Raw genomic sequence first — 14,197 nt, 5'->3', positions numbered from 1 at the left:
TAGCACTGCACAGCACTGCACATAAAGCACTGCACAGCTCTGTACAACCTCGGTGCTCCACTTTTGATGACAAGCTCTTTAACTGGCAGCCAATGCAACTGTATAATTATTTAATCACTTCAGGGACACACGTGTTGACAGTGCGCTGAACCCTAACTCTGTCTCGATGGCAATAGATAGGAAGACTTTTCTGAAAACAACAATTGTTCCCAATGTGGCTGAAGTTATTTCAGGAATCTCTTACAAGCAGACCCATCACTTGAGTTAAGCATTCGTGTAATTGAGTTAGTGTGTGAAAAGTAATATTATGCGGCCTATGTTGCATTCCAGTCACAGCTGTTAGTTCCTGTTTGATTTCGGCCTAGATATCATCAAAAACCCAGTGTTTCCAACAGGAAGCGTCTGATATGAAAAACATCATCATAAAATGCATCCCAAATGGCACTCTATTATTCTCTTTGTAGGGCACTGCTTTTGACCATGGCCCATAGAACTCTGGTCAAAAGTCGTGCACTATATATAGGGATAGAGAGGGATTTGGGATGCATCCATAATGTATTATAATCACCAGACACATCTGGACTCTCCGCTCAATTTCCGGCAACACGCGTGTCTTAGTCATTGCAGCAGTGGATGTGCAAACACAAGTTTGTTTGAGCTTCTAATGAAATGTAATGAAGTGAAGTGTTGCTTGAAGGATATTTCCTGGACTGTCTGTGATTTATGTTTATGACCTAACTACGTCTATCTGGGGGGGGAAAGTGCATTAGCTAATACATGTTCTCTCACGTTAAATGGGATACTTCCATATTTCCGCATGATCCTATGGCCATTCAGTTTTGATAATCTCTCCTCCTCTCGAAGCCGCATAACTGCAGGGCGGAATGAAAGCGGATTTATGGCTTGACTCTCGTTCTCTCTCCCTCTCCCTCACTCTCACTCTCTCTCTGTCTCGTGTCTCTCCAACCCTAATGCTCTCCCTCTCATTCTCTCTCCCTTACTCTCACTCTCTCTCTCTCTCTCTCTCTCTCTCTCTCCCTCTCTCTCTGTCTTGTGTCTTTCCAACCCTAATGCTCTCGTTCTCTCTCCCTCCCTCACTCTCTCTCTCACTCTCTCTCTGTCTCGTGTCTCTCCAACCCTAATGCTCTCCCTCTCATTCTCTCTCCCTTCCTCACTCTCTCTCTCTCTCTCTCTCTCCCTCACTCTCACTCTCTCTCTCTCTCTGTCTCGTGTCTCTCCAACCCTAATGCTCTCCCTCTCATTCTCTCTCCCTTCCTAACTCTCTCTCTCTCTCTCCCTCACTCTCACTCTCTCTCTCTCTCTGTCTCGTGTCTCTCCAACCCTAATGCTCTCCCTCTCATTCTCTCTCCCTCACTCTCACTCTCTCTCTCTCTCTCTCTGTCTCGTGTCTCTCCAACCCTAATGCTCTCCCTCTCATTCTCTCTCCCTTCCTCTCTCTCTCTCTCTCTCTCTCTCTCTCTCTCTCTCTCTCCCTCTCTCTCTGTCTCGTGTCTTTCCAACACTAATGCTCTCGTTCTCTCTCCCTCCCTCACTCTCTCTCTCTCTCTCCCTCTCTCTCTGTCTCGTGTCTCTCCAACCATAATGCTCTCCCTCTCATTCTCTCTCCCTTCCTCACTCTCCCTCTCGTTCTCTCTCCCTCACTGTCTCTGTCTCGTGTCTCTCCAACCCTAATGCTCTCCCTCTCGTTCTCTCTCCTTCACTCTCTCTCTCTCTCTCTCCCTCACTCTCTCTCTCTGTCTCGTGTCTCTCCAACCCTAATGTTCTCCCTCTCGTTCTCTCTCCCTCACTCCCTCTCTCTCTCTCTGTCTCGTGTCTCTCCAACCCTAATGCTCTCGTTCTCGTTCTCTCTCCCTCTCTCTCTCTCTCTCTCTCTCTCTCTCTCTCTCTGTCTCGTGTCTCTCCAACCCTAATGCTCTCCCTCTCGTTCTCTCTTAGTAGCTGAAGTGCAAAGTGAGATAGAGCGTATCTTTGAGCTGGCCCGGACCTTGCAGCTGGTGGTTCTGGACGCAGACACCATCAACCACCCGGCCCAATTGGGAAAGACCTCCCTGGCCCCTATCATCGTCTACGTCAAGATCTCCTCTCCTAAGGTGAGGCCAAGCAAGGCAAATAAGTGGTAACATACATCTAGTCTGGTTTCAGTCAGTCACCTTCGGTACACGGGAGGCTACTCGAAGAGAGAGGGTGGCCAGGTTCGGGGGTACCCCCCCGCCACTTGTGTCTGCCTCAGTCAAACACTGGCTTCCTCTCTTCATAGACTTCTTAAGGATGGGTCCGGTCACCTCAGTGATCCGGTTCTGCGTAGACTTTCGACCCTGGGCTAGCTAAATGAGCTTTGCATGTCGTGCTAGCCAGGTTGTCTTAACTCGCCGAGGCGAGCTAGCTATAATAGCTATTACTGCCTCCCCACTGGTGTTGCTGGGCTAGCTAGCCTAGCTTATGCTAAAAAAGTGTCCTTGCTAACATTGGCTAGCATGCTTAACTTCCTTGAGTAAAACTTACTAGCTTTCCCCCAGCGTTATGGCAACCCCATTCCTATTTTAAGTTCCTGGAGTTGGAGGGAGTGACGGAAATGGGGTTTAAGTGCACCTCCGATGTAGAAGCAGCCTTCTGAGCACTTGGCTGGGGTAACTCCCAGAGCGTGGGGCCAAGCATGTGTCTGAGTGACCAGTGCGCCCCTCTGCAAAAACATTACTGTGACAACAGTGGCGCCACGTTTGGCAGACGGCGTACTACGTCAGCCGTTGCCTGAGCCCCCTGTGCTTATATAGGGGCTAGGCTTCATGCAGGCTATACAGTCTCACAGAAGCACAACGTATGTTGGAAGCTTGTCCATGCTTAATGCTACCCACCTCTGTTACCCCGCGTTCCACAGTGTTCACAGTGATCAAGGGGTAGATCAATCTCCCCAGGGTGAGTATGACAAGTTGGGTCACTGTGCCCATGGCTGGTTCATTACTGGGATTCATTGATTCCTGCCTGTAGCTCACTAGTCACTAGGAGGTGTCTAGTGATGCAGGTTATGGGCTCTATAGGCGATGAGTTGTTGGTAGCGGAGTCGAGGGAACGAGCAGGGTTGGACACGACCACGCTATTATCCCACATGCAGTCTCTGTGGTTCATAAGAGCCCCCCAAATGAGCTGTCTGTCTCCAGCTCAACACTTTTCATTCCTGAAAATGAGATTCAATTACCAATCACCCCTGTCTGTTACAACAGAAGGGGTCCGTTTTTCAGAGCTACCTGTCCAATTTCCAGATAGGTTACAAGGCGTCTTGTCGCTAGTACCTATGACTGGTCGGTAGGGTAACCTCCATGATAAAGTTTTGTTCCCTGGGTCTATGTTTTATGTGTGCGGTCCAGCGCTGGGTGCCAGCTGGTTACTGAAATCGCATCTTACTGCCTGAACCTGGTGAGCCTCGTTGTGACAACAGTGCCTTCATGTGGCACTGCCAACCGGAGTAGGTCACTGATGGCCAGAGCCCGTGTACCCAGAGTGGGCCGGGCTTTAGGCAAACCTTGGCACAAAAACACTGTTTTTTCAGCCAAGTCCCACAGTTTTGACGGGTGGAACTTTGACGGGTATGTGAGTTCAATTTTCGCCCGGGATCATGAGAACAGTGACGTCAGGATACAGGCTACAACTTGTTGTGCATCCCCCACGCGTCTGCAGCATCATCACGTCGACTGTTCCCAAAGCCTCAGTACCATTTTTTGAGGGAGGAAATATCCTCCCGTCTCCAGAAGCAGGCAATCTGAGTGGTTCCTATGTCGAAGACCCGGGACTTCTAGTACAGCCGGTATTCCTGGTTTACGAAAACCAACGGGACTTTGCGTCCTATTCTCGAACTACGTGCCCTCAAATCAAATCCCAAATCAAATTTTATTTGTCACATACACATGGTTAGCAGATGTTAGTGCGAAATGCTTGTGCTTCTAGTTCCGACAATGCAGTAATAACCAACGAGTAATCTAACTAACAATTCCAAAACTACTACCTTATACACACAAGTGTAAAGGGATAAAGAATATGTACATAAAGATATATGAATGAGTGATGGTAGAGAGCGGCATAGGCAAGATGCAGTAGATGGTATCGAGTACAGTATATATGTATACATATGAGATAAATAATGTAGGGTATGTAAACATTATATTAAGCAAGCACCTCAGCAAGCACCTCTGAGTCTACAAACTCAGAATGCTCATGATCCGATCGCTATTGCATTGATTGACTGGTGGTAGAGTATGCACATATTTTCCAACCGCTCTGCGAATAACCGCTCCTCTGATTTGGCATCAGGCTCGTGCGATGGTGCCTGGAGATCAGGCCAGCAGTGGAGAATACCCTCTCTGTGCTTGCAGAGCCACTGGGAGTCTTCAGGCCACTCTTGCCAGGCTGGGCAGGGATGCCGAGTTGTTTTTAAAAATGTGTAGGCCTAAATGCTTTTTGGCAAAAACGGAAAGCTCCTTGGAAAACATAACATGTCATGCCTATTGGGCCAAATCTATTTCAGCCTATTGTATAGATAATATAACTTTTAAGAAGTCCGATTTTTTGTTTATAAATAATTTGATGCAATAACACACGTAGCTAGCTACCCACCTCATTCCCCTCTGTTAGCATGTGCACATAGTAAGTACACCATCATGCTTTAGGGATAGGTGTCATTTCGGATTCCACAATAATTCTTTAGTTGTGTACACTAGGTCACCGCACTACCTCTCTTGGTCTTGGTCATCCTCATCTTTGTCACTTTGATTTTGCACCTGTGTGTTTTATCATTTTCTTTAGCGAACTCCATGACAGTAGCTAAAGCAAGGGGCTATAGAAGAACACAAATAGCCTACAATGCATGCTGGGCCGGGCATTCCCTGAGCGACGCTCCAGCCTTTGGGGAAACTTGCTCCGCGCTCCAGTAAAATTGGGCATGCTCCGCTCACATCCTCTGGCTGGTGGAGGCGGAGTCGAGGGGGAGTTCAGTGCTACACACATCCTCGCTACTGTCCCGTATGCAGTCGCCATGCTTCATAAGAAACCAGAAAAAGAGCTGTCTGTCTCCCATCTCAGCACATTCCGTTTCTAGGTCTCAAGCTACTCACTCCTGTATCACGCTTTACTATTAACACGGAGGGTGTCCAGGTTCCGGCTCTGCTTAGCCATATTTCGTCTGTGTCACACTGTTTTTGCCCGTGCCTATGCCTACAGGGGACAATGGCTTCTGTGATGGAAATCGTCCCAGTGTGGTTGTGGTTGTGTCCCGCCACTTTTCAGTGCTGAGTGCTAGCTACTCACCTGGATGCATCGCTCAGCCTAAGCCGGTCGCTTCGGGTATCCCTGTCAGGCCTACGGGCCATGGCCCAGTGGTGGGACCCTCTGCCGTTGTCATGGGGCTCCCATGGGCCGAGTTGTATCCCTGAAGGTGATCGCGACAGACACATCCCCCGAGGTTGCGGTGCGCTATACGAAGGCAACTCGATTCGGGGGTTATGGATACTGGTGGAGTATCTGGCTCTCGGGCGCTTTCCCCTTTTTTTGTCGAGCCGGGTTGTGCTGGTCAGAACCGACAATCTCCCTGGTTGCCTCAACTCGGGTGCAGATCTTTTATCCAGGTGGGACCTCCTCTCTCAGGAGTAGAGGCTGTCCCAGGTATGGAACATTTTCGGCAGGGCCGATGTCGATTTTTAGGCATTGTGGGAAAACGCGCAGTGACTTCTATTTTTCGCCATGAGGTATCCCACGGTGAAGTGGGTGCACCGGGATGGCTTACCTTTGATTCTTGTGGCTCCCCAGGCAACCTTCTTTCGCAGAGATCATTAACCTTTTAGGCGGAGACCCGTGGAAACACCCGTTAGGCAGGCACCTGTTGTCCCAGGTGCACAGGCAGGTATGGTAAGCAATCCTATGGGCCTGACCCCTAGAGGCCAATCTGATGGCTAGAGGTTTACCTCTGAATGTTATTGCTACCATTCAGTCTGCAAGGGCGCCCTCCATGAGAGGACTGTATGCGTATAAGTGGCAAGCATTTGAGGTCTGGTGCCAAGATAAAGGACTTTTCAGTGCTCTGTAAGGGACATCCTTATGTTTCTACAGGTGCTTTTCAAGCGTTCTCCACTTTAAAAGGGTACATGGCCTCTGGATCTGAAGATACTCTCCTACAAAACCTCCCTGCTCATGGCTATGGCCTAGGCTAAAAGTGCTGGGGACCTTTGCCCCAAAAGTAATGGCTATGTCCTACAGGTCCTATTTACCTTTTCGCCTCCTGCTATTGCTTCTGAAGAGCAACAAAGGTTACATGCCCTCTGCCTGGTGCGAGCTTTACGCACGTACATTAAATGGACCCGGGATATCCGGTCATGTGACCAACTTTTTGTCTGTTTTGCTAATCCAGCTCGCGGCAGGGCACTCTCTAAGCAGCGTCTCTGCCACTGTATTGTGGAGGCTATTGTCCTGGCATATAGCAGCAAGGGGCAAGTACACCTACCAGTGTAAGTGTCCAGTCCACCAGGGGTCTGGCAGCGTCTTGAGCGTTGTTTAAAGGGTTGACCATAGGAAATATTTGTGCTGCTGCGAGTTGGGCATCACCACATACTTCTGTGAGGGTTTTATAGCTTGGATGTGTCTGCTCCCAGTATAGAACACCGCGTGCTTGCGCTTGGGACAGGGGAAAGTTATTAGACAGGGCGCCGTGTGAGCAATGCCCAGACTGCCGCATTTGGGGTGGTCAGGTTGGGGTGGTCTGCCATGGGCCGTTTCATTTAGTATCCGTTGGGTCGTGATTATATTTCGCAATAGTTTGTTGCACCAAAGATGACTGACTGAAAGGGAACGTAACGCTATGACTATAACTACTGTTCCCTGAAGGAGAAAAACGAGGTACGACACCTGTTTGACCCCGCACCGCCCGTTCCTGGCCTCGGTGAAGAGCGGTATTAAATTGAAGGAATGAATCCGACCCTCACGCTTATCATCTGTGGAAAGCAGGGCTTCCAGCGAGGCTTGGATTTCATTGGCCTTGTCAGGCGTGATTGTAGATCCTTCATCCAAAGTTGCGAGAGTGCTACTCCCCATACATAGTGTGTTGTACTTTGTTTCACTCCTTCATGGAACAGTAGTTATAGTCATAAAGTTACGTTCATTCACAATACACAATTTCCATTCCACAAATACATGTGGTAGTTTACATGGCATGTCAAATCATGACATGTCAAATTTGCAATGCAAATAGTCTGGGAGTGTTATGGCTTGGGGGTAGAAGCTGTTTATAGAAGCCTCTTGGACCTAGACTTGGTGCTCTGGTACCGCTTGCCATGCGGTAGCAGAGAGAACAGTCTATCACTGGGGTGGCTGGATTCTTTGACAATTTTTAGGGCCTTCTTCGGACACCGCCTTGTATAGAGGTCCTGGATGGCAGGAAGCTTGGCCCCGGTGATGTACTAGGCCGTACGCACCACCCTCTGTAGTGACTTGCAGTCGGAGGCCGAGCGGTTTCCATACCAGGCAGCGATGCAACCCATCAGGATGCTCTCGATGGTGCAGCTGTAAAACCTTTTGAGGCTCTGAGGATCCATGCCAAATGTTTTCAGTCTCCTGAGGGGGAATAGGTTTTGTTGTGCCCTCTTCACAGCTGTCTTAGTGTGTTTGGACAATGTTAGTTTGTTGGTGATGTTGACACCAAGGAACTTGAAGCTCTCAACCTGCTCCACTATAGCCCTGTCTATTTTTTTATTTTTTTATTTATTTTACCTTTATTTAACCAGGTAGGCAAGTTGAGAACAAGTTCTCATTTACAATTGCGACCTGGCCAAGATAAAGCAAAGCAGTTCGACAGATACAACGACACAGAGTTACACATGGAGTAAAACAGACATACAGTCAAAAATACAGTATAAACAAGTCTATATACAATGTGAGCAAATGAGGTGGGAAGGGAGGTAAAGGCAAAAAGGCCATGGTGGCAAAGTAAATACAATATAGCAAGTAAAACACTGGAATGGTAGTTTTGCAATGGAAGAATGTGCAAAATAGAAATAAAAATAATGGGGTGCAAAGGAGCAAAATAAATAAATAAATACAATTAAATACAGTTGGGAAAGAGGTAGTTGTTTGGGCTAAATTATAGGTGGGCTATGTACAGGTGCAGTAATCTGTGAGCTGCTCTGACAGTTGGTGCTTAAAGCTAGGGAGGGACATAAGTGTTTCCAGTTTCAGAGATTTTTGTAGTTCGTTCCAGTCATTGGCAGCAGAGAACTGGAAGGAGAGGCGGCCAAAGAAAGAATTGGTTCTGGGGGTGACTAGAGAGATATACCTGCTGGAGCGTGTGCCACAGGTGGGAGATGCTATGGTGACCAGCGAGCTGAGATAAGGGGGGACTTTGCCTAGCAGGGTCTTGTAGATGACATGGAGCCAGTGGGTTTGGCGACGAGTATGAAGCGAGGGCCAGCCAACGAGAGCGTACAGGTCGCAATGGTGGGTAGTATATGGGGCTTTGGTGACAAAACGGATTGCACTGTGATAGACTGCATCCAATTTGTTGAGTAGGGTATTGGAGGCTATTTTGTAAATGACATCGCCAAAGTCGAGGATTGGTAGGATGGTCAGTTTTACAAGGGTATGTTTGGCAGCATGAGTGAAGGATGCTTTGTTGCGAAATAGGAAGCCAATTCTAGATTTAACTTTGGATTGGAGATGTTTGATATGGGTCTGGAAGGAGAGTTTACAGTCTAACCAGACACCTAAGTATTTGTAGTTGTCCACGTATTCTAAGTCAGAGCCGTCCAGAGTAGTGATGTTGGACAGGCGGGTAGGTGCAGGTAGCGATCGGTTGAAGAGCATGCATTTAGTTTTACTTGTATTTAAGAGCAATTGGAGGCCACGGAAGGAGAGTTGTATGGCATTGAAGCTTGCCTGGAGGGTTGTTAACACAGTGTCCAAAGAAGGGCCGGAAGTATACAGAATGGTGTCGTCTGCGTAGAGGTGGATCAGAGACTCACCAGCAGCAAGAGCGACCTCATTGATGTATACAGAGAAGAGAGTCGGTCCAAGAATTGAACCCTGTGGCACCCCCATAGAGACTGCCAGAGGTCCGGACAGCAGACCCTCCGATTTGACACACTGAACTCTATCAGAGAAGTAGTTGGTGAACCAGGCGAGGCAATCATTTGAGAAACCAAGGCTGTCGAGTCTGCCGATGAGGATGTGGTGATTGACAGAGTCGAAAGCCTTGGCCAGATCAATGAATACGGCTGCACAGTAATGTTTCTTATCGATGGCGGTTAAGATATCGTTTAGGACCTTGAGCGTGGCTGAGGTGCACCCATGACCAGCTCTGAAACCAGATTGCATAGCAGAGAAGGTATGGTGAGATTCGAAATGGTCGGTAATCTGTTTGTTGACTTGGCTTTCGAAGACCTTAGAAAGGCACGGTAGGATAGATATAGGTCTGTAGCAGTTTGGGTCAAGAGTATGAGAATGAGGAGGTGCTCGGACCTCCTTTTCCTGTAGTCCACAATCATCTCCTTTGTCTTGATCACGTTGAGGGAGAGGTTGTTGTCCTTGCACCACACGGTCAGGTCTCTGACCTCCTCCCTATAGGCTGTCTCATCGTTGTCGTTGATCAGTTCTACCTACCACATTGTGTCATCATACTGAATCTCAGGGTACTAGCAGTTTGCCCCAGTGTATAACATGGTTATTATTCCAATACTAACCTTTATTTTCTAGTCATGTATTCACCCAACCTTCCATCTCACACACAGTAATAATATACAGAACTTTATTATTATAAAAAAAATTGACTACATCGTTCAAACAAGATACTAAGTAGTTCAAACAAGATACTAAGTAGTTCAAACAAGATACTAAGTAGTTCAAACAAGATACTAAGTAGTTCAAACAAGATACTAAGTAGTTCAAACAAGATACTAAGTAGTTCAAACAAGATACTAAGTAGTTCAAACAAGATACTAAGTAGTTCAAACAAGATACTAAGTAGTTCAAACAAGATACTAAGTAGTTCAAACAAGATCGTTCCAAGTGATTTTTTATTTTTTTTACCTTGGGCTTCAGGGCTTCCATACATAATATGCGTCAGTGTGTAAAGGTAGAAGCAGGGCAGGTAGAGACCGATCCCCTCCAGACAGTATGAAAGAAGTGAGTGACAGATTGATGAAATGAACAGAGCCGAAGTGAAAGTCTCGTCCTGAGACTCCGTAAGAAGTAGTGAAGTCGTCTCCTACTGGTTTATGTCTATGGATGTCCCTGGTGCATTGGGGCGCCAATGGTGTATGGATGTGTCTTGTCACTGCTCATATCGCCTTTTCCTTACTGAATGGCGACCTGCTCCAGTTTTTAAACATGGCCTTTTTTTTAAAGCTCCGTCATCTCAGCTCGTCGAAATGGGAGAGAGTCAGGTGTGTGATTCATCACGCTGACCTTCAGCTGTCTGCAAATAACACAATAAAAACCCTGCCATTTCAGTAACATAAAAAGGGAACGAAGGCGTAGCTGAAGATGTGTGAAATACGGCCGCTAAATCAAAGTTTTGTCAGCCTGAATCACATCTCGACGGGATAAGCCGTCTGACACCTCTCGTCACCTCTTTTCATCAACTACTGCTGCTGTGAATCAGTAGAATCACAGTTCTACTGTGCTACTGATGTTGGATTGAAGTCTCCACGTTGCTGCTACATTGGAGTTGACTCACGTTACAGTGCTGACGATGCTGTGATGTGATGGAGTTGACCTTGTTAGGGTGTTGACGATGCTTTCATGTGACAGAGTTGACTCTGTTGACGATGCTTTCATGTGACGGAGTTGACTCTGTTGCGGCGTTGACGATGCTTTCATGTGACGGAGTTGACTCTGTTGCGGCGTTGACGATGCTTTCATGTGACGGCGTCGACTCTGTTGCGTGGTTGACGATGCTTTCATGTGATGGAGTTGACTGTTGCGGCGTTGACGATGCTTTCATGTGACGGAGTCGACTCTGTTGCAGCGTTGACGATGCTTTCATGTGACGGAGTCGACTCTGTTGCGGCGTTGACAATGCTTTCGTGGGACGGCATTGTCATCGCTATGGTGTCCACGCGGTTTCATGTGATGGGAGTGGGATTTGTTGTGGTGCTGACGGTGTCGTGACTCTCATGCCCCTCGCTCATATTTCCCACAGGTTCTGCAGAGGCTCATCAAGTCCAGAGGGAAGTCCCAGGCCAAGCACCTCAATGTCCAGATGGTCGCTGCAGACAAACTGGCCCAGTGCCCTGCCGTGAGTATAGCCACACCACTGGCCAGAGGTCTACCTGGATCACACACGCCACAGCTATTACAATCTGGAAGGAGACTGTTTCTTTGTGCAGATTGAAGATGTGGGTCTCTGTGCATCAAGCCTCTATTGATACCATAAAGGAGACTATCAAGGGCGGAGGGGAGAAGAACTTGAGAAGACACGCACTTGAGTTACTTGAAGTCTTGTGTAAATCGTGCACTGATGTTGATTTGAGTGGAGGTTTTTTGAGTTGTGTGCGTATATATCTCCCGTCAGGATTTGCCCTTATATTAATAATACTCTTGTGGAATGCTTCAGAAAGCCTCATATCTCCTGCCAAATCTATTTCAGTCCTTCTGTGATCTTCTCTGGTTTTCTTTTAGAATATGATCCCAAACATCACAGGCTTGTGAAAAAATCCACCCTAATTTAATTCCAATAGCATCGCATCCCTGGTGGTATTTAGCTTTTAAGAGTCTCCCTGATCTGACTATTCTTGCCAAATGAATATTTAATGCTATTAAATTGGTTATTTTGTCTCTGATACAGTTTTAGTCAGTTTCTTGTCAAAAAAAAAAAAAAAAACAAGGTGCAAAGTCATTTGGAATCTATAAAATAAAGTATCTAAGAAAAAATAGATCCTCTCTTATAAAGTTGTTATCTATCGTTGACCCATACTAAGCTCATACCTGTACTGTTTTGGGCCCATAAAGACACTAACAATACTGTTTTCCCCTCTATTTATCTCTCTCTATCTCCCTCACTCAGGAGATGTTTGACATCATCCTGGATGAAAACCAACTGGAGGATGCGTGTGAGCACATGGCTGATTACCTGGAGGCCTACTGGAAGAGCACCCACCCCGCCAGCTGCAACCCCCCCAATCCGCTGCTGCCCAAGGTGTCCACGGCCGCCCTGCCCTCCAGCCCCGCTCCTGTCTCCAGCATGCAGGTACAGGCGCTAACCAGGCTCCGGGCCATTGTGGGCGGCCTGCTCCGGAGCCCAGACAAGGAGGAGGACAGGGAGAGCAGGGAGGGCAGGGAGACAAGTAGCTCACTGGCCGTCAGCAGTCTTTACTGCCACAGAGTCAGCGCCATGGCACACTGACCACGACAGGGAAGAGCAGGACAAAGAGAGAGAGATGAAGAACAAAGAGATACAGAGATACAGTGAGAAGGAAAATGAAAGAGAGAGGGAGATGGGGGGGGGGGGGGGCTGAGGATGCAATGAGATGTAGAGAAACTAATAGGAAGAGGCATCGAGAGACAAGGGGTGGCATGACTAGTGGTGGGCCTGCTAACCATGACTGAACAAGATCATTAAGCCTTGAAATTACACCGACAAATCTGGAGCTTGTGTTTAGAATTGGTTCAACACGGCTGGTTGCTATCCTTTGAAAAAATGAATTCTTACAGGCAGAGGAATTTTGCATGACGCACTTTTGTCAGTTTGAGAATAATTATCTATTTGAAGTGTCTGTATTTAACGGCAGCGAACAATTCGTTTGGGCCATTTGATTGATGCAGATCCGTTTCATGTGAATTTCAAATGTCCACGTCTTTTCTCCGTCCCCATGCCTTGCTGAAACTCCTGACAATGAACGTCCTTTTTAAACTCCTGAAAAGGATTCTGATGAGTGAGGTTAACATGTCTGTGATTGCGGTGAGTGAGAGGTACTCAGTCAAAAGGAAACTAAACCTGTGGACTTCAGGTTTAGTTTCCCCTGGTGATTCAGCCTTGGTCCTGCAGACTTGGGTGTGCATCCCAAATGGCACCCTATTCCCTATGCAGTGCACTACTTTTGACCAGGGTTCATAGGGCTCTGGTCAAAAGTAGGGCGCCATTTGTAAATCAATCAAGTTCAAACTAATATGATTACTTTTTGGGAAACGTTTAGTATTCTCCAGGACCACAGTCAACCTTTCTAGGGTTGATCCTTTCATTTCAACCTTTGAGTGTGCAGTGCATTGCATGTGTGTACTTGTACAAGTGTGAGTTTGAATTTCATGCATGTGGGTTTGCGTGTGTGTTTGATTTGACATACTGTATGGATGTGGTTGGAGTGTGTGTTTGATTTGGCATACTGTATGGATGTGGTTGGAGTGCGTGTTTGATTTGATATACTGTATGGATGTGGTTGGAGAGTGTGTTTGATTTGACATACTGTATGGATGTGGTTGGAGAGTGTGTTTGATTTGACATACTGTATGGATGTGGTTGGAGAGTGTGTTTGATTTGACATACTGTATGGATGTGGTTGGAGTGTGTGTTTGATTTGACATACTTTATGGATGTGGTTGGAGTGTGTGTTTGATTTGACATACTGTATGGATGTGGTTGGAGTGTGTGTTTGATTTGACATACTGTATGGATGTGGTTGGAGTGCGTGTTTGATTTGACATACTGTATGGATGTGGTTGGAGTGTGTGTTTGATTTGACATACTGTATGGATGTGGTTGGAGTGCGTGTTTGATTTGACATACTTTATGGATGTGGTTGGAGTGTGTGTTTGATTTGACATACTGTATGGATGTGGTTGGAGTGTGTGTTTGATTTGACATACTGTATGGATGTGGTTGGAGTGCGTGTTTGATTTGACATACTGTATGGATGTGGTTGGAGTGTGTGTTTGATTTGATATACTGTATGGATGTGGTTGGAGTGTGTGTTTGATTTGACATACTTTATGGATGTGGTTGGAGTGTGTGTTTGATTTGACATACTGTATGGATGTGGTTGGAGTGTGTGTTTGATTTGACATACTGTATGGATGTGGTTGGAGTGCGTGTTTGATTTGACATACTGTATGGATGTGGTTGGAGTGCGTGTTTGATTTGACATACTGTATGGATGTGGTTGGAGTGTGTGTTTGATTTGACATACTGTATGGATGTGGTTGGAGTGTGTGT

At 46.9% G+C, this 14,197-nt stretch overlaps 1 protein-coding gene across 6 annotated transcripts in view; it reads left to right on the top strand.

Annotated features, from left to right (window-relative positions):
- The window catches only part of cacnb2a (calcium channel, voltage-dependent, beta 2a), a 117,497-nt gene that overhangs the window by 100,246 nt on the left and 3,054 nt on the right, over positions 1-14,197 (top strand). For all 6 annotated transcript variants that reach the window (XM_020494783.2, XM_020494785.2, XM_020494787.2 and 3 more), the window contains 3 exons: positions 1,957-2,111; positions 11,192-11,287; positions 12,056-12,238. In XM_020494783.2, the coding sequence (XP_020350372.1) occupies positions 1,957-2,111; positions 11,192-11,287; positions 12,056-12,238 (434 nt within the window). The remainder of the gene's footprint in view (positions 1-1,956; positions 2,112-11,191; positions 11,288-12,055; positions 12,239-14,197) is intronic.

This window comes from Oncorhynchus kisutch, linkage group LG11, assembly GCF_002021735.2.
Source record: "Oncorhynchus kisutch isolate 150728-3 linkage group LG11, Okis_V2, whole genome shotgun sequence".
NCBI classification, from domain to species: Eukaryota; Metazoa; Chordata; class Actinopteri; order Salmoniformes; family Salmonidae; genus Oncorhynchus; species Oncorhynchus kisutch.
This window is presented reverse-complemented; position numbering and strand designations above follow the sequence as displayed.